General features: G+C 33.1%; 1 protein-coding gene and 1 long non-coding RNA gene across 2 annotated transcripts in view; both read left to right on the top strand.

Annotated features, from left to right (window-relative positions):
- Positions 1 to 858: 858 nt before the first annotated feature.
- LOC127717887 (ankyrin repeat and KH domain-containing protein mask-like) overlaps positions 859 to 25,842 on the top strand; it is a 37,011-nt gene continuing 12,027 nt past the window's right edge. The window contains exons 1-2 of the mRNA XM_052223744.1: positions 859 to 1,373; positions 23,015 to 23,116. Coding sequence (XP_052079704.1) covers positions 875 to 1,373; positions 23,015 to 23,116 — 601 coding nt within the window. The 5' untranslated portion in view covers positions 859 to 874. The remainder of the gene's footprint in view (positions 1,374 to 23,014; positions 23,117 to 25,842) is intronic.
- LOC127717888 (uncharacterized) lies at positions 6,180 to 15,175 on the top strand. Its single transcript, XR_007989458.1, has 2 exons — positions 6,180 to 6,939; positions 14,550 to 15,175. It is a non-coding gene; the product is annotated as an uncharacterized LOC127717888 (long non-coding RNA).

The raw sequence follows: 25,842 nt of genomic DNA, 5'->3' as shown, positions 1-25,842 counted from the left end.
ATTACGATTGAGCTTTGCAAACCCCACCCAAAAAGCAGATTATTATACTTTTGCTCTGGAAGGATAAGCATTTCCTGTTCCACTATTATTCTAAAATAAATCACGTGACATGCTCGAAACATTTGAACAGTGATAATCGAAAATGTATTATTCATGATATTCTATTCCCATGTTAAAACGAGTTAAAATGTTATAAGCACCATAAAGAGTTTATCGTCAACTTTTCCTCTTGTTTAGCTGGAAAGCATTTTCATTTGTTGTAATATTTTGGTTGCCCTTTTCTCTAGGAGCACCTGATCATAAAATAAATGAAAACTTTAAAAACCGTTATAACAAAGGGCCAAGAACACAATCAGATGATGAACTTTCGTTTTTATTATAAAACTCGGTTTGAAGTAAATACGATAAATTTTTCTGAATGTTCTCCATTTTTACATTAACATCACCTTCCCTTTTGAAGAGGTTTGATAAACAATCACCCAAAAATAATTGTTATATTCTTTATTTACATCTAAATTGAATGAACAGACTTACATAAAAATGTGAAAACACATATGCATGTATACATGTATAGGGATAACATGTATAGGGAGCACCTGAGATCACCCCCAGTTTTTGGTGGGGTTCGTGTTGCTTAGTCTTTAGTTTTCTATGTTGTGTCATGTGTACTATTATTTGTCTGTTTGTCTTTTTATTTTTTGGCCATGGCGTTGTCGGTTTGTTTTCGATCTGCGAGTTTGACTGTCCCTCTGGTATCTTTCGCCCCTCTTTTTATGAAAAAATTATGTATGTATAATGAGATTGTTTTCTTTCTATTTTGATAGATAGTTCTCAAATTACTTGATCAAAGCGTTGAAATATAGTGAACTGAAAAATGTTTCAAAAAAATCCAAAAGAAAAGTCATCTGATACAGTCGACATGGCATTTGGAAAACCGAGAAGACGAAGTTCGAGTGTATCTATATACAAACCCGATAAAATGACAAGTCCTGTCGTTCGACAAAGACGAAGAAGTTCAAGCATTTCAGTGCAAGCGAAATTGTCCGCTGAGGGTGCACCAAGTCCTTTATCAGGTGCATACAAAAGGCGTGGCAGTACTGTTTCTTTGTCTGCCGATGGTGTTTCAAATCCCATGGGGTCGGGGTACCGAAGACGAAGTTCCAGTATGTCACTTCACGACCTAACGAAAAATGTTCATAATATTGAACAATTGCAAATGTTACATGCTGTATATCAAGATGACACGGACCAGGTTTGGGAATTACTCAGTTCTGGATCTGATCCAAATCTTATCGGGAGTGAAGGGTCGCCATTATTGCATATAGCAGTTGAAAGCGGAAATGAAGAAATGGTTAAAGTTCTGCTCAGTTCTGGTAAGTTTAGAACCATTTTTGACATTGTTTTTGTTGTTAATTGACTAAATGGTTAAAGTTCTGCTCAGTTCTGGTAAGTTTAGAACCTTTTTGACATTTTTGTTGTTGTTAATTGACTATCAACATACTATACTATCGTTGATTGTTTGGTCTAAAACATTTCAGAAAGAAAAATTAAAAAAATAAATTACCTCAACTTTATTTTAACTCCAGTGAATAGTTGTCTCATTGTGAATCATACCACATTTCCTTATTTTTATAGAAATTTCGAGAACTTCAATATTCCTGACAGAAATGAGTTGCATCCCTATAATAACTACTAGTAATAAATGAACGTAAATTTCAATCTTTGTATAACCACTTTTCGCTGCATCAATGAACTGGTCTTGTGATAGACTGATGTTACTTAAATCAGTAAATCAGAAATACTTTCATATAGCTCTAACTTTGGCCCCAAAAGGAGTGATCATCGCTTCTTATACTGTTATGTACTGGTTATGGCGGCAGCTTTTCTGGGACAATACTTGTTTAGTATCAGTAGGCTTAGAATATAAGTCTGTGAATACCATGCCATATGTTAGAGAGCTGGAAGTATCAAGGAAGGTGATTTTGAAATTAGATCGCACATGGGTAAATTTAATGCTTTGATGTATGTTGTTGGCATGAGTGATACATGTATCATAATCTTCGTCACTTTTATCCATTTCATATCCACGTCATCAATGTATCAGGATAGGTTAATGCAGTTCTCTCTCTCTCTCTCTCTCTCTCTCTCTCTCTCTCTCTCTCTCTCTCTCTCTCTCTCTCTCTCTCTCTCTCTCTCTCTATCTATCTCTCTGTAAACAAGAATATTAAGAAACAACAAATTATTGTCACGATTGCCTGTAACCAAAGATGATAGTTGTAAATAAAACCAAATTCTTTTTATCTTACTAACTCTTAGCTTTAAGATGTTTAGTGTACCAGTTACAGCATGTAGTTTGAAATGCTTCATTTATTTAAAATACGACAAAAAAGCGCAAAAATGGTGCTTTCGTATTTTTGTTTTTGTTTCAAAGGTTAAGTATACTTTATTGTTTGTCTCTTTGTTAAACTTTTATGTCATGAGAATAAAAGCAATTCAACCTGGAGCCAACCTGTTAATCAATGAAAAATTTTGAAACCTATCTATCTTATTGTATGGCGTGTAGTTTATTTTTGGCGGTCTCATCGAGCTACATGTACTTACGCATTACTTTTGTTGTTTTTGTTTTTGTTTTTGTTTATAAAAGGAAAGATAATTTAAAATTTTTAAAAAAGACCAAAGGGAGAAGTCTCCATGACAGACTATTTTTTGCAAAGCATGATATAGGATTTATCATAATAAAGGAAATGATGAACGTCCTACACAGGATCTGTATCCTCCAAGGTTTACGAAATATAAAGTTTGTTACATGTAAAAGCATTTCCTAACGTCAGAAGAAAATCTTCTACAGTAACTAGAACAATGAATCATATTCGATGAATTTGTAATTCATACAGTGTTAACTAAACCTTTACCTCCAAGGATGCCATATCGCTCACCATACTTTATGCATGAATATTTTTTGTGCAACTTCTAAAAGGGGGAAAGTCCTTTGGCAGTTATATTAGATTACTGAAGAACAAAGGGAAATCATGACAAGTTTTCCTCATACCAACCATACCTTAAATATTAAAATCAAATAGAAACTATTTAAGGATGTTCGCTCCTCTTGTTTTTGAAATTTTGCCAGATATTCGGAATCCTCTGGTTTTGTCCATGTAATGCCAATAAAAATTTTACCAACTAACCTTTACTTTTCTTTTCATAATTTGATTTCATATAGTTTGAATCTTATAAAATCCTTGTTATTTTTTCATAGTTTTTGAAATAAAAAAGGTGCCAAAGTTTAATGTAAGAAAAATCTAGAGAGAATTTTTTCCCGCCAAAATTTCAATGGCTTATATCTCGAAAACAAGCACACGGACCCTTCATTTTTTTCTGCTAATTTAGTTTCTTTAATTAAATACTATCAATTTATAACAGTCTTTTAAAAAGCTTGTTATTTTGAAACAGAGTAACGAACATCCTTAAAATTATTTCAATCCTTACTATCATAGCCTAAAAGTCAAATATATTTTTTTCAACAACAAAAATGACATAGATTCTCATTTCAAACTCACTGGTTATATCACGGTACGATTTACTGTGGAACTTCAAGGGGCATTTTTCCGGAATAATTAGAAAATATAATATTATATTTTCAATATCACCCCGTATTAACCCATGATACACAAAATGATACCAAGAGCTCTGTTTTAAAAGTAAAATAACAAAAACACCTAACTCCAAGGAAAATTCAAAACGGAAAGTCCCTTACCAAATGGCAAAATCAAAACGAATGGAAAACAACTGTCATATTCCTGACTTGGTACAGACATTTCCTTATGTAAAAAATGGGGGATTAAACCTGGTTTTATAGCTAGCCAAACCTCTCACTTGTATGACAAACGAATAAAATTCCATTATATTGACAACAATGTGTGAGCAAAACAAACAGACATAATAGGTAATAATTTCAAAATTTTTTATTGAAATGGTGTATGATATCGAAAAGGCCATATCAAAAACAAATAAGAAGATATGTATGATTCCCAATGAGAAGATGACGTGGAACTATGGAACTATGGGTCACTGTACGGCGTTTAACAATGAAATAACCTTATACCGTAAAAATGATTTAAAAGGCCCGACACCAATTCAAACGGGAAAACCAACGACCTGATTCATGTTAAATACAATAAACGAAAAATCCAATATGATAGACAGCGACCAAAGACAGTCACTAAATTGCAGGTTTCTAACTTGTGACAGGCACATACAGAATGTGGCGAGGTTAATATACATGTTACCCTCCCCTGACTTTGGACAGTAGTGTAGTTCGATCGACACAAAAACAACAATAAAAAAGATTAAAGACACAAAGTACCGATCTAAAAGTACTCACTTATATTGAAAACTAGTTCAAAGCCTATTACAACTAATAAATAGATCATGTTTCCAAGACTAATTTACGCTTATTAATATTTTAAAAAAGATTTGTTTTCTGTTTGGAATTATTAAAGCCTTGTATAAAAATAAGAAGATGTGGTATGATTGCCAATGAGACAACTCTCCACCGGACATCAAATGAGACAGAAGTTAGCAACTAAAGGTCAATGTACGGCCTTCAACAATGAGCAAAACTCATTTCGCATAGCAAGCGATAAAAGACTATATAAAGAGCAAGATAAAGGCTAAATGATAACTGTAAAACAATCAGAACGATTATCATTGATTGTGATAACTCAGAAGTAATCTTCAGTTATATCTGAGGAGATTTTATCCTTTTAAGAAAAGTGTCTTGAAGTCAGATCTCTGGTAGTCAAATCATGTGTCAAAGTTCAAAGGATTACCGTTTATACGGCCAATTCAAAAAATAAAAATAAAACTCCATTATGCAATGCTGTCTTGTTTTATTGAACAATGTTTACACTTCATGGTTGTTTTTTTTTTTTTTTTCTTTTCAATTCGTACATGGCCTTTAGTTATACACTTTATAAAAGATGTCTTGTGTACCATTTAAGATGCTATAAACATTAATGTCCGACTTCTTTTCTCGGGCTAAATATGATACCTATAACGTTGTGATACATAGTTTCTATATTTAGACCTCAATTAATTATGTGCTTTTCCCCAATCTATGGTATATCTATTTGGCTTACAAATTACACTCTAACGGCATTCATATGACCTTTTATTCCTACGTAGCATGAATTTTCATTCACCCTTCCTGCACACACAAGTGTTGAAGTATGAGCTCAGGTCGGTTGAAATGGTTTGTGATAGGCGGCCTAGCTTTCTTTTACACGAACATATCTCTATAACCATTTACATTTGTTTACAAGTTAATAGAGTTGGGTTATTGTTAACTTAACATATATTGAATCTTAAATTTTAGATTGTTTCTCTTGAAATAAATGAATATGAATGAATTTTATTTACGAAAAGAATGAGAAAGAGTGGGTTTTTTTTTTTATAAATTTAGTCAGTCCATTCGTTTTAGTGTCCATATACTAATCAATGATAACTTATAACATTAACGGTACCAATTTTTCTGCACCAGGCCACATTTCGACAATGTATGTCTCTTCGGTTATGCTCGAGGCCAAAATATTTGAAAATCCACAACTAATTAAAAAATAAAAAATGATGAGACAAATCAATTTTAAATGTCAATTTGTAATGTCAATTTTTTCTATAGAAACATCGAACGGAGTCCCATGACTCTTGAATTTAAGATTTGTTGTTTGACATCGAAAGGCAGAATTTGTAGACGGTATTAAAATTATATGTACATGTACCTTTATGAACACTTGTTAGTTTCGATTAGCATCAAAGAACATATCCCTTCATTTTCTATTAATAGAAAAAGTAAAAAAAAAAAAACCAAAAAAAAACACCGTATAATTTAGAATGGTCTACAATGCTTCAAATGACATAGTTGAACCCATTTTTGGTCAAATGAATAAATTTATTATCGAGAGTCACCTGTTTTATCATATTAACCTAGTAGCCATATTCATGAATCAAGAAAATGTATAAACACGTATCAGGACTTTATGATCGCCTTGTCCAAATATCAATTAATAATCCATATTTATATATATCACTTAAGGTGGCTCACCCCAATAAGGACCCCCGGTAGATTTTTTTTATTTTCACATATTTTGTAGATTTTTTTATGCTGAATCCAAAGATGCAAAGAAAAAAGGGGGTCACCAGGCTCGTTTTCCCCTCAAATGGAAGCGAAATGTGCGATTTTGACCCTATTTCCAAACTTTTACACCCTTTCAACAATAACGACTACATCAAATTCAAAGACTTTTAGAACCATGTCAGTATGATTATTATGTGAAAAAACAATTAAATTTGAAATGTAAACGTTCCCCTTGGTTGTTTTAGACTTAAAAATCTTTTTATTTTCAGATTTATGTCTAAATTTGGCATTTTTTAATTTCAGTTTAAGGCTAAAAATATTGGTTAAATCGATTTTTCGTAAAATTTCCCCGGTAGATTTTTTTTAAAAACGGATATGTCAAAGCTATGAACTTTTCGAGCATTTTAAGGTAAAATAAAATGGGGGTCACCAGGCTTTTAAAAAAGTTACGAGCTTTTGTTTAACCCCTCTACCCCATGAGGTCTGATTTCAATGCACTCCATTAATTACTTTATTGTGATTTTTTTATTAATGTCTTTAAATAAATAATGTTTGTAATTATATCAATGGACGAAAGCTGAATATAAATGTGATGAACATTTTACTGTTTGTTATAAAAAAGCGAAATTTTGATTATTTTGTTGAAATACGGTAATTTTGTCTGGCGCGAGTTGCTTCCCTCTAATCTGGCGCCATAATCGGACAACAGAAATTTCAGGGTCGCCATTGCTGAGCAGCATACTGCACTGATAAATACGACCATGTGCATGAATAACAGACATAGTGGCGAATAGACAACGATGAAGGTAGAGTCATTACATAAGAAAACATAGATTTTAATATATTAGACAGCCAAATGTTATCAGTATCACGAAAAATAGAAAGTGGGGGGTTATCTCAAAATACTCGATACTGTAGAAAATCACTGCGGCTGAAACCTTGCATGGGCTAAATTTCTGTTCTATGTATAATCGTTATGGCTGGTATCTTATTTATGTGTTTACTTGACCCTTAACTTGTTAACTGGCAAGTTGTGAACATGTATAGCCTGTTTTGAAAAAATATCCGTGTCAAACAGTCAAAGAGGAGGGGATGGTCATTTTCAGCATCTCATGATCATGATGATCTGCGCTATCGTTAGCGTCAAATAAGTCTTGATTTTATATCGTCATTCGTAAAATCTAATTCGTAGCCACGTTAGGGAGCTACCATTTGATTTGTATGGGGGGGGGGGGGGGGGGGGGGCTAGGATGAAAAATGTTGTCCTGCTTTTTTTTTAGTTGTAATCTCTGTCCTGCCTTTTTATTTTTTTACTCTATTCGGTCCTGCCTTTTTTTTAATAGTTTATCCTGAATTTTTTTACACAAATTGTCATCCTGAATTTTTTTTTTTACCCGTGTTGCTCATCCTGCCTTTTTTTTTACTCCAAACTCCTGTCCTGCCTATTTTTTCAAATTTCATCCTAGCCCCCCCATAAAAATCAAATGGTAGCTCCCTTAGGGTCAAATGAAGTTAAATATTTATCGTGAGCGTCTATAATGACTAGTAAAACAGGTTGGGAACAAACCTATGAGGCGCCGTTTTACTATCTATTCCTTATTTTCTGATATCAAAAAATATTTCTTGATATCAAAAAATTGAATTCCTGATATCAAAAAATATTTCTTGATATCAGGAATTCAATTTTTTGATATTAAAAATTGCCTTTTTTGATATCAAGAATTCGATTTCTTGATATCAGAAAATAATCTTTATTTCTTGATATCAGAAATTCGATTTTTTTATATCAAAAAATCATTTTTTGATATCAAGAAATCCATTTTCTGATATCAAAAAATAGATTTTCTGATATCAAATATTACGAACGATATGTTGTTATCAAGAAATACATTTTCTGATATCAAAAAATGATTTTTTGATATCAAAAATTCGAATTCAGAAAATAAGAAAAATATCAACGATTGCTCCCTGTGTGTCAATAAAAGCATCAACGTTCACCAATGAGCCCTTACATTAAGTCTGGTGTTTCGGTCGTGTAATATATTATACGAAAGTATATATCAGAGTTCGACTTCATCAGTCTTAATATAAGAACTTTTGTGTTTTTTGTGTTTCACATATTTATTATTTTAAGGTTTATAGTCAACAATTGTAAGTTCTCGCTTCTTTTATAAGCAATTATTGGTTTCCTCTGAAACAGATTTGTGCAGTCAGGTTTTTGCAAATATCAAGCCCCAGTGTTTTGTTCATCTTGTTTTTAAATTTTTTTCCCGTTGTTTATGTTGAGGATTTAGTAAGTAAGTTAGTTCTGTTAAGTTTAAAAATAAGGAGATGTGGTATGATAGCAAATGATACAACTAGCCACCAAAGTTCAAATGAAGTTGATGTAAGCAATTAAAAGCAACCGTACGGCCTTCAACAATGAGAAAACCCCATACCATATAGTCGCCTATAAAAGGCTCCAATATGAAAAAGAAATAAACAACTCAATTTAGAAAGCTAAATGCCTATATGATTTATAACAAAACAATTTACGTAAAACAAATATGGCAGACATCATTCGTAAATATAAATCAACATGCAGACTTCTTTACAAAGCACAAAAATGTCGGCATTCACCTCAAAATCTAACCAAACCTTTAAACAGACTTATTCGGAAAGGATATACCGGTAGTTACGGTACTGTTGTCAATTAGTCATTAATGATTGCATATTTTGGTATTAATATTGATTCACTCATAGGGTCTTTGCATCGGAAATAAACACATTTATTCTAAAACCAGTTGTGGGCATGATACGGTTTATGTTCTTCTTATATATTCTATGGTGGTATGATACTAAACTCATAACGGGAGGGATTGTACTGGATTTTATTATGATGATGAAGACATAATCTTTCAATCAGTTTAATTGAGGTCTGGAGCTGGCATGTCAGTAACTGCTAGTAGTCCTTTGTTCATTTATGTATCATTGTCATTTTGCTTAGTTTATTTTGTTACCTGTTCTGACATCGGACTCGGACTTCTTTTAAACTGAGTTTTACTGTGCGTATTGCTATGTTTTTCTTTATTCTACATTGGCTAGAGGTATAAGGCAGGGGCGGATCCAGGATTTTGGAAAGGGGGGGCGTAGTAATGAAGTTTGCGGAGCGGAGCAAGGCGAAAATTTTTTGGGCCTTTTTTTGACTAAAAAACATAAAATAAGTGTAAAATGCATTTTATAGTTAAAGTGTTATACTGCTATTCAATGAAATTTACAATACGACCGACACGAAGAAAGACAAACAAGCAATTTTTATCCAAATGTTTGGTTGAAATGTTTAAACCAACAAGGGAAGTGAGGGGGTTCCAAATCAACCAAAGGCTACTAATGAGTTGGAAATGACAGTGAAGTTGTGAATGACTGTCGACACATGAAGATATATAGGCCACACCCAGCAGCAGGTTGCAGTCGGGCCCTTGAAAAAAGTATTCAGTATATCATCAGTTCGGCGAAACAGACATTCCGGTCAGATATGGGATTCACATGCAACCCCCCCCCCCCCCCCAAAAAAAAAATTACGCCCGTTTTTTATTCATCATGTTCATTTAATGTTAAATAATTTTGTTGAAAATATTTTTTTCTAATAGCAAAAAAGTGGACAAGATTATTGTTTTCAATCCAGATACGGCCAGAATTATTGTTTAAAGCAAAAATCAGGGTCAGATTTTTTTCTCTGAAATATCTCAGACTGCCCCCTCAAATCAAATGGTCCGTACCTTAGACTTTAAATCTATATTTAGAGCTTACTGACTGGGGATCACTATTCAGCAATGTTATTAATGGGCTGGCGCGTGTGGGGTTAAACATGTTTTCGTAGGTACATAATATTGCTGTGGAACTTTTTGTTCATGAGGGTGTAATAGAGTATTACTTTCTGATGGTTGGAATTGTGAAATAGAAGTCAATACGTTCTTGCTCAATACTTTGTCGCTTTGAAGGCGTCATGCTTGTCATCCTCAGCCTAAGCAATGTGTTACTGTAATTTGAATTTCAAAATGACTGAGTGACGTTTTTTCGACGTACTGGTCAACTCCACCGTAGCGAATCACATGACTTTGACATAAGCAATAATATATTACAGTAAATACGAGCGAAAACTATCTTTATAAGTAAAGAATTGTCGCATAAAAATTGAATACACGGGAAATGGCAAAGTTCGCGAAGTCTAGTCTGATTAATCATTTTACAAAAAAAAAAAAAGTGCAAGCAAAGGGGGGGCGTACGCCCTCTACGCCCCCCTCTGGATCCGCCACTGCAAGGGGAGGGTTGAGATCTCACAAAACATGTCTAACCCCGCCGCATTTTTTCGCCTGTCCCAAGTCAGGAGCCTCTGGCCTTTGTTAGTCTTGTATGTTTTTTAATTTTAGTTCATTGATATGTTTTGGAGTTTAGTGTGACGTCCATTTTCACTGAACTAGTACACAATTTTGGATCAAAACAGGATCCAGCTGAGGACCACCTCCGGGTGCGGGATTTTCTCGCTGCGTTGAAGACCCATTGGTGGCCTTCGGCTGTTGTCTGCTCTTTGATCGGGTTGTTTTATCTTTGACATCCCCCCCCCCCCCCATTTCCATTCTCAATTCTATGAACCAAGACAATGCACGAAACTGCAGGCTCCGGACTTGGAACAGACACATAAAGAATGTGGCGGGATTAAACATGTTTGAGCGCTCAACTCTCCCCTTAACCTGGGACACTGGTGTTACATTACAACATAGTCATGATAGTGTAAGAACAAAGGTGGCAGGGTAAAAATACAAAAAGACACAAATTACAGATGTGATAGTGACAACTAGTTCAAAGCCAACAACAACATAAAAAAATGCATGTCTTGTATTTTCAAAAGATTTGTCTATTTCGTCTTTTTACGAGACTGCTAGTATTTCTTATGAACCGCGTCTTCCATAAACCTTTTAAATACATATGAGCTTTTTCTGTGAAGCAATGAAACGTTTCAGTAGGTTGGATGTACGTTTTCATCTCTAAAATACCTTCATTTTGGAAAAGTTTGTCTTTATATTGAAAGGATTGACAAGAAATTTTCACTTCATTTTGAGAAAAGTGGTAAGTACAATTTAGTAGGGTATACATTTCGACTCTTCAAAATTCAAGAGTCTATCCTAAATTGAGGTAAATTATATGGTCTTCCAAATACCGTTTCGATTCCTAACATCACTGAAGAGATATTAATTGTCGAAATCCGGATATGGTGTACAAATTTTTGCACCTCATGTTTGCGGTATACCATCTTTTCCGCAAGTTTATTGTTTTCTGTTTGGTATTAAATTAATAATTAAGATCAATTTTGTTACATCTTGTGATCCGTTTATTTGGCAATCGCCAATGGCAGTCAGCAGGGTTTAATAACATCCGTTGTTCGTACTGTTAGTCAAATGCGTATTGTTAAAATATACTTTTTCACTTTTTTGATCTTTTGGAAAATGTTGTTTGTGCTGTATTTAGACCCCTCTACCAAGAAATTTGTTTTGCATGCACACGTATAAAAATTGCGGTTTTTATCCAACGCAATCATAGGTTTGAACGTTGTTTTCAATTTAGACTTGTTTATGCATTGTATTAGATATATAAGGCGAAAAGATCGTGTATATCACCAGTTGAACCTGAATATATTATCGAGCCATCGTATCTAAATCTTGAAAACATTTTCCAGTATGTAGTAAATTCTTAGGTCGACATATCCCGCCCATTCGGATTGTACGACACAAGAGTAAATATGTTTTATTTAGGAATAATTGTAAAAAATCTTCCATATATTGTCTTTTAGTGCATGGGTCTTGAATTTCGTAATAAGTTTGATCAAACTGAAGATTAGTGTAAATACTTTTTTTGCTTCAAATATTGTTATTAAATAGCAGTTTTCCGGAGACTTTGAAGTCTTATTCATGTTTATAAAACTTGAAGTGTATAAGCATTTTTTTTGTAACAAGGGACACAATGTCATCAATATAATGACCAATACCGTGTATAGTGGTACTCCACACTATAAAACAATTGGTCTACCGGGAACATTATTTCAGATATTTCCTGATGTTTGGCCTCACTGGTGAGTCTGAATGTTTTAAATGACACACAGGGAGCCATCTTTCATTTATTTCTTATTTTCTGATATCAAAAAATCATTTATTGATATCAGGAATTCGAATTCTTGATATCAAAAAATCAAAAATATTTTCTGATATCAAAAATTCGAATTTCTGATATCAAAAAATCTATTTCCTGATATCAAAAAATGTGAATTTTTGATATCAGGAATTCGAATTTTTGATATCAGAAAATATTCTTTATTTCTTGATATCAAGAAATCGATTTTCTGATATCAAAAAATAGAATTTTTGATATCAGAAAATCATTTTTTGATATCAGAAAATAGGGAATAAATAGTAAAACGGCGCCTCATACAAACCCTCTACATGGTGTTTATACCTGTATACTGAGAGGAATAATCCTTCTATAGAGGGATAAAAGAGGGGTATTTTTGTGTAGACTGGATTTAAAGCAAAATAGGGCAGACTGGCATTTTCTAGTTATATTTTCTATAATCTATAGCACTATATATGCATCAATTATTGCACTTTACTGTATTCTGTATTTCTTTACCAAAAAATGGCCTGGGATGCCCAGTTTTCTGCTAAAGTGACAGAACTTGCAATCTATTGTATACCTATCTGAACACCTGATCAACAACAAAAGGGACATGCAGTTGACCTTTAAATTTTATGTTAAATCTAACAATAGAAATTCTGTTCAGTGAGGCATAACTGAGTGGAATTTACCTGATCATCACAGCTTTCAATTATGGTGTACAATAGATTGTATATTCAGTCAGTTTAGCAGTAAACTGGGCATGTGAAATGAAATTAAGTACATCAATTGGTGCATAAAATGTAGCAGGTTACTGCCATAATAAGTAGAAAATGCCATTCTGCCCTATTTTGCTTTAAATCCAGTTTTTGACAATCAATGCATTTGAATGGGGACATATAGTTGGAACCCCCCCCTTTATCCTGGGTTAGGAACCACCCCCCCCCCCCCCCCCCCCTTTTTATAAATGGCTGGATCCACCCCTGGAAACCATATAGAGGGTTTGGTCCCAACCTGTAAAATGGGGTACCCCATAACTTCCCTCGGACAGGGGTTCATGATTACCACTCCCTATCCCCAACTCCCATTTCTCTTCCCTTTTACTCTAAAATTTTCTCCCCTAACTTCTACTTCCATCCCCCTTGCTCCCAGACAAAAAAATTGCAAAATATATTTCCCAGATTATTCATCCCCCCCTCTTTTCGAATTCTTGTCCTTTCACCCAAAATCATGTTCGCTCCAATTCACGTTCATCCCTTTTACATTCCCACCCTGAGTCTGTTTGTATTCTTCCTTTTATCTAAATCATGCTTTTGTTAGTATAGTTCTATAACAATAAAATAAAGATATATTAAGTTTATTTTTATTGTTTAAAAATAAAGTGACTCACACGAGATCTAAGGTTTTTTTTCTATTTATAATCTTCATAAGATTTACTTCTACCAAATTGGTTACTTTTATTTTCACTCCGACCAGGCTAATTAACGGTAATGGACCTGCACATGATACCCCCTTTTCTCGCTTCCTGATCCCTCATTCCCATGTTCCCTTATCCCTGTCCACCCGCTCAAGTAATCCTATAAAATATGAACTCGGGGGCATTATTTTCTATTTCTGTTTTCTTTTTACTGATTTTGCTATTTTTCTTTTTTTTTTATTGTCAATGTGCCTCCAAAAAATATATAAAAACAAAATCACTATTTACACTTGCTGTGCATGTAATTTTATTTTGTTTGCTCATTATTGTTGCCACAAATTCTTCATTTTTTTACGCCGTAGTGGAGTGGGCATTAAGTTTTACCCTTGTCTGTCTGTACGTATGTCCCAAAATTGGTGTCCGTTCTCTAACTTCAGTTTGCCTCAACCAAATGTTATGAAACTTATACACAATGCTTATTACCAACAAACACAGATCAAGTTTGAATTTTTTTTGGTGGTGTCACTTTTACTGTTCTAGAGTTATGCCCCTTTACAAATGGAAAAATTGCTGAATTTTTTGTTTCTGTTCTCTAACTTTAGTTTGCCTCATCCAAATGTTATGAAACTTATACACATTACTTATTACAACAAAATTCAGATCAAGTAAAACTTTGGGTAGTGTCACTCTTACCGTTCTTTAGTTATGCTCCTTTATAACTTTATATGCAAGTGGGGGCATCATCTGTGTCCCATGGACACATTCCCCATTTATTTAAAATATGAACTACATTATGCTTTTAAATGTCAATCATGGTTGATTTTCTGACAGAATTACTCTGACATTTAATTTCAGGCTTCAAGTACATGTAAGAGGAAGGAGTGATTTGTTGTGAAAGATCCTGGAATGTTCAACTTTACTTGGAAACTATTGGCAAAGAACTGACAGAAATTACACGAGAAGCCAGTATCATCTTGTCTTGCAATTGGGAACTATATGTAAAGTGCAGAAACTTAAGAACAACATTAGAAGCCAAGATCAACAATACTTAGAACTACATGTATAATCAAAGTACTGTCAGAATCCATATGAGAGAACCCAAGATCATCTACACTTGGTGTCTATATGCAAAGTGTTGTCAGAATCCACTAAAGAAGCCAAGATCAACTATAATTTGGAACTATATGCTTTAGTGCTGACAAAATCCTTAAAAAAAAAATCCAAGATCAAAAGGACCTACTTTACCTACCTGTCCCAATGATGAATACAGATTATTGAGTCTTATAAAAAACACTGATGAAGAATATTGATATAAAAATAATGAAAATATAGAGCTGATCAGCTAATAATTGTACATGTACATGATGTATACATGTCAACAATTACTAGTATATTGAAATTTACAATGCTAATAAATGTTTTATAAATTTGATCTCATAGACATTTTAGGAATAAAAATCAAAAATGTTTCAAAAAATGAATTTTAATAGAGCTTTTTTTGCTGTCTGTAGTGAATTTTGCTGCAAACACAATTCATGATATGCAAACTGCAATATATGCAGTTGTCTTTAATACAGAAGGTAGCTATGAGATTTGGAAATTTTGGAAATCATAATACCAAGTGGCAGTTGTGGTAAATGCACATGCCTTTGCCTCATCTTTTACCTCACCAACCCCTGACCTAAATGGCCACTTGAATTATTTTACATCATTTGGCATTTGTTTTCCATCCATATGCTATTCAGTTTCTATTTCAAAAGTTATATTTTCTGGATAAAAGGAGAAATAAAATACAGTTTTGTTCAATGAGACAGCAACCAAACAAAACAACCAAAAGAATTATATATTGTCTGGGAAAACTTGTGTCTCACTATTAACTGACAACATTTTTACCTACTGTAAATTCAGAAATTATTGCGTGCATTTATTATTGCGATTTTTGACAAATGGACTAAATTGCGAGTTTAATTATTGCGATTACAAAAAAAATCTGCATAAAGATCTATAATTCAGTTATCAGAATGCAAGTTCTTATTATAATTTTTGCAATATTCACCCTGTCGCATTATTTGCACTAATAATAACCTCACAATAATTTCTAAATTTATAGTATCACAATAATCCAGATTAATTTTTGTTTTGTAAATTTTGATATGCACTCAAATTAATACAGATTGCTACAAAGATCTCAAGCACATTTCATGGATCAGTGATCAAGGTTAAAGTTACCTGATTAGGGTTGTTTATCAGATACTGTTAGCAATAGGTCATTTGTCAATGTCATGTTTTTGTGTTTTTGTCTGTTTTTTCTAATACTAAAAGTACATGTAGTAGATAAACTATATGTATGCAATGATTCACAAATGTAAGGAGTACATGTCTGTCTGGCAATATTGAAATATTAAGTAAAAAGATGTGATATGATTGTAAATGAGACACTCCACAAGAGACCAAATGACTCAGAAATAAACAACTAAATGTCATCATACGACCTTCGACAATGAGTAAAACCTATACTGCATAGTTGGGTATAAAAGGCCTCCAAATGACAAATGTACAATTTAAAACAATTCAAATGAGAAAACTAATGGCATATTTATGTACAAAATAATGAATGAAAAACAAATATGCCTGTCTTGCAGGGTCTATCTGAACTTAACCTTATGTTCATGGTTTTGTCTGTTACTGGCATACTATATATATGTTTAAAATATTTGGTTGATGGGGTGATTGTAACAGAGGCGGATTTAGGGGGAGGGCCCATTGGTTGATTATAGGGAATCACTGAAGCATGACTGGAGCAGGCCTCTCTTAGACAGTCCCCCCCCCCCCCCCTTTTCATGAAAAATTCTGGCTCCGCCACTGTGTAAGGCTGGCTTGGATTGGTTTATCTGATCATTTTCATGATTATTGATAATATTAAGTTTTTTTGATACTTATAGTGAAACTTTATCTTTAGGAATATCAACATAAAACCAATCATGAATGATGATTAGTAAAGCAGGTGAGACATTTCAGCTTGTGCATTCTTGTTAACACAAAAATTATATGGACTGTCGCTAGAAAATGAATGGACAATGCATGCTTGGTATGGACAAAATTCCTCATTTTTACCATACGAGGCTGCGTATTTATCTCGGGTGGGGGTGGGGGAGGGGGCACTTCCTATATTCAAGGTGATGGGACGTGCCGCTGGAATAGGTCACCTTTTCAAGCTTGAAAATATGTGAAAAGGTCGGGAAAACTAACAAAAATATATGATAAGGTCAATAAAGTTTCCATAACTTCTTCGTCTGTCATCTTTCTTGGTGTTCCCGGGCGTGATTTTATCAACCAAATTTTCTCTTTTAACACTTTGGTATTCTAGTCTTACATTACACTACATGAAACCCAAGCATAATAGGGAAAAGGTTACATTTTTACCTACGCAATATATATTTGAAAAGGTATACATTTTTGAAATATAAATTTTTGAAAAAGGTGGGCCCCAGCGGCACCCCTTATCAATTAAGTATTGAAGTGCCCCCTCCTACCACCCCCCCCCCCCCCCCCCCCCCCCCCGGAGGTATTTATACATCCAGCTGTATGAACACCCTGCCATAGCAAGGGATTATCTGTCAGATTAGGGAAGTCATATTTCTATACCCTACGATATGAAAATAAGGAGATGTGGTATGATTGCCAATGAGACAACTATCCACCAAAGTTTAAATTTAAAGGTCAATATTAAAAAAAATTGCATCTCCATATTATCATCATAGGCCGATAATTACGTTTCTTTGCAGCTAGCAGGTGGGTCAAACCAGTGTTCACACATCATTAAAAAAGTTGTCATGCATATTTCTTGCCGCAATGACACACACCACTTTAATATTTTTAAATCAAGAACTTTCCTTATTAGCTTCCCTTTTGAAAAAAACGCATGTCAAAAAGTAAGACAGAAGTTAAAGTTTGCCAATATCACCGACTATTATAGCGTCCCTGTGTACTGGGCGGAGTTTTAAAATTACAATCCCAACTTTTCCTGAACCTAGTAAGTAGTATAGATTTTGTGTATATATAATGTCTTTAACTGGTAGTGTTTGGAACTGCCCGATAGACTGCGGATGTGTGTCCTAGGCAAAATCCCGACTTGGTCGAGCCAAATATTTTGCGCCGCAAAGCATGTGGTATTGAGGGATAATAGCATATACCGATATATAAGGCCGGAATACTAGTAAGGTCCCGGTTGCTATTGACCAATTTTCTTTCATCTACATGATCAAAGGTTGAAAACTGCAAATTATTGAAATGTCCGGTTTTTTTTCTGCGTAAAACAAAAAATGTGTTGCTCGAGTTCCGTTAGTCTTTTATAATAACTCATTCTTAATCAATTATTTAAGTTTTTACGCTGATATTTCCTCTTTCTTTTTTTAATGCGAACTCTGTTGGCATATTGATAGATATAATAGAAAATTAACAAATAGCAAAATAAGTAAAAGGAAAATATTATAAATAGAAAACATTGGCCCCGAGGTCTCATGTTATAGTACTAGAGTTCCAAATTTCATAGAATCATGATACGAGAAAATTTGTTAGATATTTTCGTGCCCATTATTTGATAAAGTATATAAATCTTTAAATAAAAATGTTATGTGTGACTGTCAAGTATTTAGTCTTTGTTTGAAAATTGTAATGTCCAAAAAAAATTTTGGAAAATAAAAAATACTTAACTATTATCAAAATTTTGCAGTGTGAAAATATTTCCCATACTCCGGAATTGTTATGTTCAAAAATTTTTGGCAAATAAAAAATACGTAATTATATATATTATCAAAATTTTGCAGTGGGAAAATATTTCACATACTCCGGAATAAGATCCCAGCAATACTTGGAAATGAAGAAATTTCAAGTAAAAAATAGATTTATGACAGTAACAAAATGTTAAAAAACGCCAAACGGATAAAACGGTTAAAAGCTCATTAGAGCTTATGTTGACTCTGTTTGTACACTTTGCCGACTCTAAATAAAGCTTATTTATTATTTTTTTATTTATTTATTATTTATAGCGTGCAGATGAACCCCGATGCCGTTATACTATAGCATACTATATATATGGGTTTTACTTGTTTTTGAAAGCCGAAAGGTGACATGCAGTTTACATCGCTATCCTTTGTTTACGGTTAAACATTGCGTCATTGGCAAAATATTTTGGTATCCGGTCGTTCCGTCCCCAAACCGATCCGGCCCCAAGTCGATCCGGCCCAAAGTCGATCCGTCCCAAGTCGATCCGGCCCACGTCGATCCGTCCCTACGTCGATCCGGCCCCACGTCGATCCGGCCCCATAATAAAATATGAATAAACTATATTGACTTTGGAGGATTTTGTGACAAATTTTAACAGTATAAATGGAATTTGTAAAAAGTATCGTTGATGGATGAAAACAGGTAAGTGAAGTATTGGAGTACCAGTCAAAGAATTATTTTACATCGATACGAAAATGAGTGTGATTGTGTCTGTTTGTATAGCAGCTTCAACATATTTTAATATGAAGTTATTTTCCATGATAACTTTGAATGTCATGGCGATTTTTATTTTATTTAATTCACACACAGAAAAGCTAAATAAATGTTTACAGTCCAATGGAACCTATAAAATTTAACTCATCATAATGACTTGTTTAGTCAAATCATTAGTCTATAATTGGTTTGTTTATTCAACAATTGTCTAATGAATGTGAACTAAGGTAATGCCACTCGTAATCACTTAATTCAATCAAATCCTGATTGATTAAAGTTACGTAATCAACAAGGTCTTTATAGTTTGATCTTTTGTTTGGTGTTATGTGTTATAATAATTAATTGTATTTTTTTTTAAGGTAACATCAGAGGCTTCTATAATACATGTTTTTTTTTTTGTAATATCGAATATAGTCAATATATTTTTTTAAAATTGACAATATTTTGAATAGTTGTGTGTAGATAAAAAAACAAGTTATATGAGTATCCATTATTCTTTATTGCAAGATAATAACAAAATAATTACACTGAATGCACATTTTCACTCTCTAAAATATAATATCAGCATTACTATAATATAACAATAAATTCATACACACTAACAAACACACTATCTCTGACACTCACATAAATATATATAACTCTTAAATCATTTACACTAACAGTTACACTGTCACTTACATAATATAAAAGGGGTCACACTTGCAGCACTACAATAACATATACAGTAACTATCATACGCAGTACGTATACATATATAATATATATCCATTAATCTTGAAAACTTGTGATGAAAACATAATCAACATATTTGTTTTAAACTCATCTGAAGAAAATATTTGTCAAAGGCCAATTTTTTTTTACCGTACACCTTTTACATTATAATAAAATTCATAAACATTTATGAATTACAATTAATATATATCTTTAGTTTTATTCCTTATAAATATATTTTTTTATTGGGCCGGATCGACTTTAAATATGGGCCGGATCGACGTTGGGCCGGATCGACGTGGGACGGATCGACTTGGGCCGGATCGACATGAAAGCAATATTTTCATATATATACTAATACATCTAAAAGACATCTTTTGATATATTCAACCAGTATTTAAATGAAAATAGGGTGCGAACGGATCCAAGGGGCGAACGTGTAGGGTGAGAATGTGTTTTTGGAGCGAACGCATCAGATACCGTCGTACAAGTCAATATTTATATTTTCTTTTTTTAAATGTTATGCTTTAATATATCATGTATAATTCTGTCCTTTTTATGTGAAAAATGAACAAACCACTCTGTAGTCCTGACCGTACGTATTTCCTGTTTTGTGGCTTTTGTAGAACGTTTTGCATGGTTTGTTGACATCGGGAAAGGGTGCTTTCATACACGCCCGCGTTCCAATGTCGTCAAAACTATTTTTGAGAAAACCCCTCAAGGCGACCGTTTCCAAGGCGCTCGTCGTTAGTAACATGCGTTAAAATATGCGCACTGTTAAAGGGCCGAGCCACCTTAAAGTCATCTAAGGTCGTCCGGGTTAATATATAAACACAATCGAAAGAGGGTTCAAATATATCATTGCACGAATAACAAAATATTAGATCCGCTTTATGGTTGTTTTTTTTTTTTTGCTTTTTTTTTTCAGTTTCCAAACAAAATTTTCCCTTTAGATACACATTTTTTGTAATAGTTTTCTAACAATAATAACGCATAGCACTCACTCAAGATGAAACATCCTTCAGATAAAATGAAACATTGAATGTCTACAAAAAACTTGAACCATACACTTAATCGGAAAAATTACATTGGATATATAGCAGTTTGACAAACACTAATTTGATCATTGAGAAGCTTACTATTTCCTTAACAATAGAATATGATTAAAACGTTCAGCTGATTTTTACAGAGTTATCTCCCTGTAGTTTTATGTACCACCTTAATACAGAAATGAAGACCCTCCCCCTTCTTTTCCATATCCGATCGATCTTCTTGAATGGGCTGATAAAATTTTACTCAAAAAAGATCATATTTGCAATATATTCATTTCTAAAATTGTTCGTTTACACATTTTGAAATTATAAAGAAACTAAGGTTTGAACTCTCTCAGGCAAAGTTGACCTTGGATAGATTTGGCTGTTTTTGTAGGTCCTTTTGGTTATATATATAGCTCTTCAATTCTTTCGGTCTTTGTGCATCCTTGGCTTTTAAATATTCGGCTTTGAACGTTCCTGATGAAGATAAATCCAGAGAAGCGCTTCGAACGAATGAAATCTATAGCGTGTTGTTTTCAATTTTTTTTCTCGAGTGCTATATTTTCTGGGACAGATATGCACAGGATATTAACACCTTACAGCAATAAATGTAATTTGAAAACGATTAAATAAATATTGCCCGTTTGATGTATGGGTCAATTAACGTTAACGCCTTTATCTTACGCAATAACGTTTTGCTTTTTCAATGTTGATTTCTTAATGATTTATTTGTAATTGTAGTCCGTGTTCAAAGGGGACAATTAACGTCTCGTGAAGTCGACATAATTATGTTCATCATAAAATTATTATTACTTGTAAATTGAAATAGTGTGTCAATCAAAACATAAAAAAGACAAGTTTTCTCCAAGGTGACGTCAAATCTTTAACTAGTTTCTTTGAAGAGATGTTTTGAATATGTCGGTCATTTCAGTACAAAAGCGTTTTAGAAGAAAATACTGAATTGAATTATAACAAGATGTCCAGGTTATATTGTTGGTGATTATTGCCGCAACTTATATATTCAAACTTCCTTTTTTAATGTTCTATATATTTCCTTTGAAAAAGATTATTTCTGTCCCAGAATTTTTCACGTTGTCATATCAGCTGTAGAACTTTCTTCAAGAATTCTTTTAGAATTGAAATAACCAAGATCAACAAAATTAATTAGAGAATCAAACGTGCACCAGCAGTGGCATCGACCCAGTGGTTGTATAAACTCATCAAAGATACCGTTGAACTTGTTATGCCAGACGCGCGTTTCGTTTATGTAAGACTGATCAGCGGCGCTTGTACAAAGAACGGTCTATTAACAAAAGTTGCTCCGGTCGAACCTACTTTAATTTTCAAATTGGATCATCCTCGGATTTTAATCTTAAATTAAGGTAGATAGGGTGTCTTCCTCTATCTTGGATTTTGTAATACCTGAAAACAATCGGTCTAGATCTTTAATAGAATGTGCAAATTTTGAGAGTAGTAGGTAATTCATGTGTAAGAATTTTCATTTCAATATAGAAAATGACATGTTTTATCATATTTATGGTTGTATTTTACAAAAAAAACAGTAAACTTTTGTTTGATTCAATTTTTTCCAACTTTGCCACATAAGGGGAGGCAACTCAAATGTAAGGGCAGATAATTCAGATAAAGGTACTTTTACAATAGAATGTGTTAGGAATTTACCTATTTTATCATGTAGCAAGAAAACGGGTCCGGTGACCCCATTTTCTCTTTTTCTTATCTGAAAGCATACTATTAAAGCTATCTTCTCATATTTTATCTCAAAATTCTATGGTGTAGTTTTCGTTTTATGGCAGAAAATTGGGTTTTCCATGCATAATCTATACAAAATCTGTTAATTTTGAACAATCTGTAGCATGAAATTAAGCCCCGTGACCCATTCTTTTTATCATTTTTTTTTAAAAAGCATGATATAAACTACATTTTGGCAAATTATTAAAAAATGCTATGGATTATAATTTAGACACCCCATCTACCTTAACGGCTCAGCACTTTGAATTAATGAAAATATGGCAAATCAAATTTATGTTGAATTAGTTTTTGCTCTTTTTCCAGAGAAATGCAAAGTTGATATTGAGGACGTATTTGGTCAAACACCGATGATGAAAGCCACAATATTTGATGATGTTACTATTATGAAGATTCTACACAAAGCAGGTAGGTAAAATTATTTTCTTGAACAATATCTATGTCAAATGATACCATGGCAATATCAATATGGAGTCATAAAGGTTGTTCTTTGTATGTAGCCACATTTTGTATTCACCCGTTAGTATATATAGTGAGTCCTGTTAAACTAAAATACAAAACTAATATACGAGTACGTTTCCTCTAATCTTGGGTGTTTTAAGTTTTAATTTTCAATTGTGTTTGCATTTAGTTGTCTCTATCGCTTATGTTTTCTTAATTTAATATTTTCTACATTATTATCCACATTAACGTCCACTCTTCGATATTGCTATCAATGGACACCAAATCGACCATTCACGACAACGGGAGAATTATAGGGCAAAACATCTTACAAAAACAAATACTCTTAAATCATGAGCATTTCAGTATAACTTACGATCAATTTTTGTCGTAAGATTTCTTGTGAAAAGAGTCCCAGGAATCCAGTATCCTTTAAGGGCATACGATACAGTTACAGGGGAGGAAATGACGTTGCTAACGTAAATGTTATTTTTCGAGAAGTCAAATTGTGACATATCGAGAAAAGATGCATTTTCGACTGATTTTTATCATTCATACTGATTTAACTTAGAAAAAAGTTCATAGACCCCTTTTTTTTTCAAAAAGACATTTGGCTTGATTATGTATGGAGATTATTTGTGCCATTTTTATGAACAAATCACCGATGAAATTTTTTTAAATTAGATAAATATACAGCAAAAAATGCCGTTCTTTGACTAGAATAATGAAAATATGATAAAAAAAAATAATAATTTCCAAAGAATTATTACACAAATTCAAATTATATTTATGTAGAAGATATTCCATATGATTTTACAAAAATCCGCTTGCGTTTATTTTTTGAAACAAAAAATGTGGGTATGTATTTCCAAATGATAGAAACGTCCAAGAAACTGAAATTTCCAGTAAATGTCTAAAATGTCTACCACATTTATTTCTAAAAGTAGCACATAGAGGTATATATATTTTTTTTATTACACATTTGAAACAACGAAGAGAAAAATAGCTAGTATGCAAATTTTCGTAAAAAAATCACCGTGGGACCAAAACTGTATCGTGTGCCCTTAATGTACATCGCAGGCTACTCTTCTAAGGCCAGATTCCTGTCATTTGATTCTACGAAAGCAGTTAATAATACGTTCGGTTACAATTTATTGTAGGATATTACAGTGTTTCACTATTTTCAGTTAATATTTAGTCTATAAAGTTTCAACTCTAACTTTACACACAGTACGACTGACCATTGGTTTACAATATGATTTCTTAAATGACGCTTCGATATTCTTGGAACCTATGTATCATTGTCTGCACCTACATGTATAATAACCTTTATAGTGATGCTAGAGGCCAGAATAATTGAAAAATTCAAAGCCTAATAATACAAACGTGGAAGTGCTGATAAAACCGAACAAGTATGGCATAACAATTTGCATTCATAACATATGTTTAAAATTGATACAAATTTATTCCCAGATTTTTTCTAAATAAAAGAGTGACCTCAGATGACGTTATTTATTACGACGAGTTGACATATGGTGTACTTTTATGTTATTAATTGGTTATTATATGACCTTTTTTTTGTATTTTACGACCATTTGACATAAAGAACCTTTTTATTGTTACACCTTACAACTGGTTAAAAGACCTTGCCATACAAATATCATTGAACATGTTGAAAGATCAATCAGAATATCTCAAAACAGGCTTTATAGCTTGTTGTTCGGTGTGAGCCAATGCTCCGTGTTGAAGGCCATACTTTGACCTATAATTGTTAACCTTTTATACATTGTGATTTGGATGGAGAGTTATCTCATTGGCACTCATACCACATCTTCTTATTTATATTGTGTATAGTACGTATAGTTTACAAGCGACGATCCAGAAATTGACGTTTAGAAGGAGACGGGGTGTATCAAAGTATGTTTAACGATGGGATTAAAATTAGTGGTTGCATCTGACATATATATATATATATTAATGGTTGCATCTGACATATATATAATTTGTTTATATTATTTCGTTTGGGCTTGTATTATATTCGCCTTCGGGTTTATATGATCCGTTCATCCTATTTCGACTCCTCAGATGACATTCAAGAGTCTATCCTAAATTGAGGTAAATTATACGGCCTTCCAAATACCGTTTCGATTCCTAACATCACTGAAAAGACATTAATTGTCGAAATCCGGATATGGTGTACAAAATTTTTGCACCTTTTGTTTGCGGTATACCATCTTTTCCGCAAGTTTATTGTTTTCTGTTTGGTATTAAATTAATAATTAAAATCCATTTTGTTACAACTGTGATCCGTTTATTTGGCAATCGCCAAAGGCAGTCAGCAGGGTTTAATAACATTTGTTGTTCCACCTGTTAGTCAAATGCGTTTTGTTAAAATATACTTTTTCACTTTTTTGGTCTTTTGAAAAATGTTGTTTGTGCTGTATTTAGACCCCTCTAACAAGAAATTTGTTTTGCATGCACACGTATAAAAATTGCGGTTTATATCTAACGCAATCATAGGTTTGAACGTTATTTTCACCTATGATTGCGTTGGATAAAAACTGCAATCTTTATACGTGTGCATGATATATATATATATATATATATATATATATATAAACTAGCTATTTATTCATTACTAGAGTCAATATGTTTTTTATTGAAATTGGTTTGGTTTTTTTTTTTCATTTTGT

The sequence above is a fragment of the Mytilus californianus genome, unplaced genomic scaffold (genome assembly GCF_021869535.1).
Source record: "Mytilus californianus isolate M0D057914Y unplaced genomic scaffold, xbMytCali1.0.p SCAF_10, whole genome shotgun sequence".
Taxonomy (NCBI): domain Eukaryota; kingdom Metazoa; phylum Mollusca; class Bivalvia; order Mytilida; family Mytilidae; genus Mytilus; species Mytilus californianus.
Note: the sequence above shows the minus strand (reverse complement) of the source record. Positions and strands in the feature narration are given on the sequence as shown.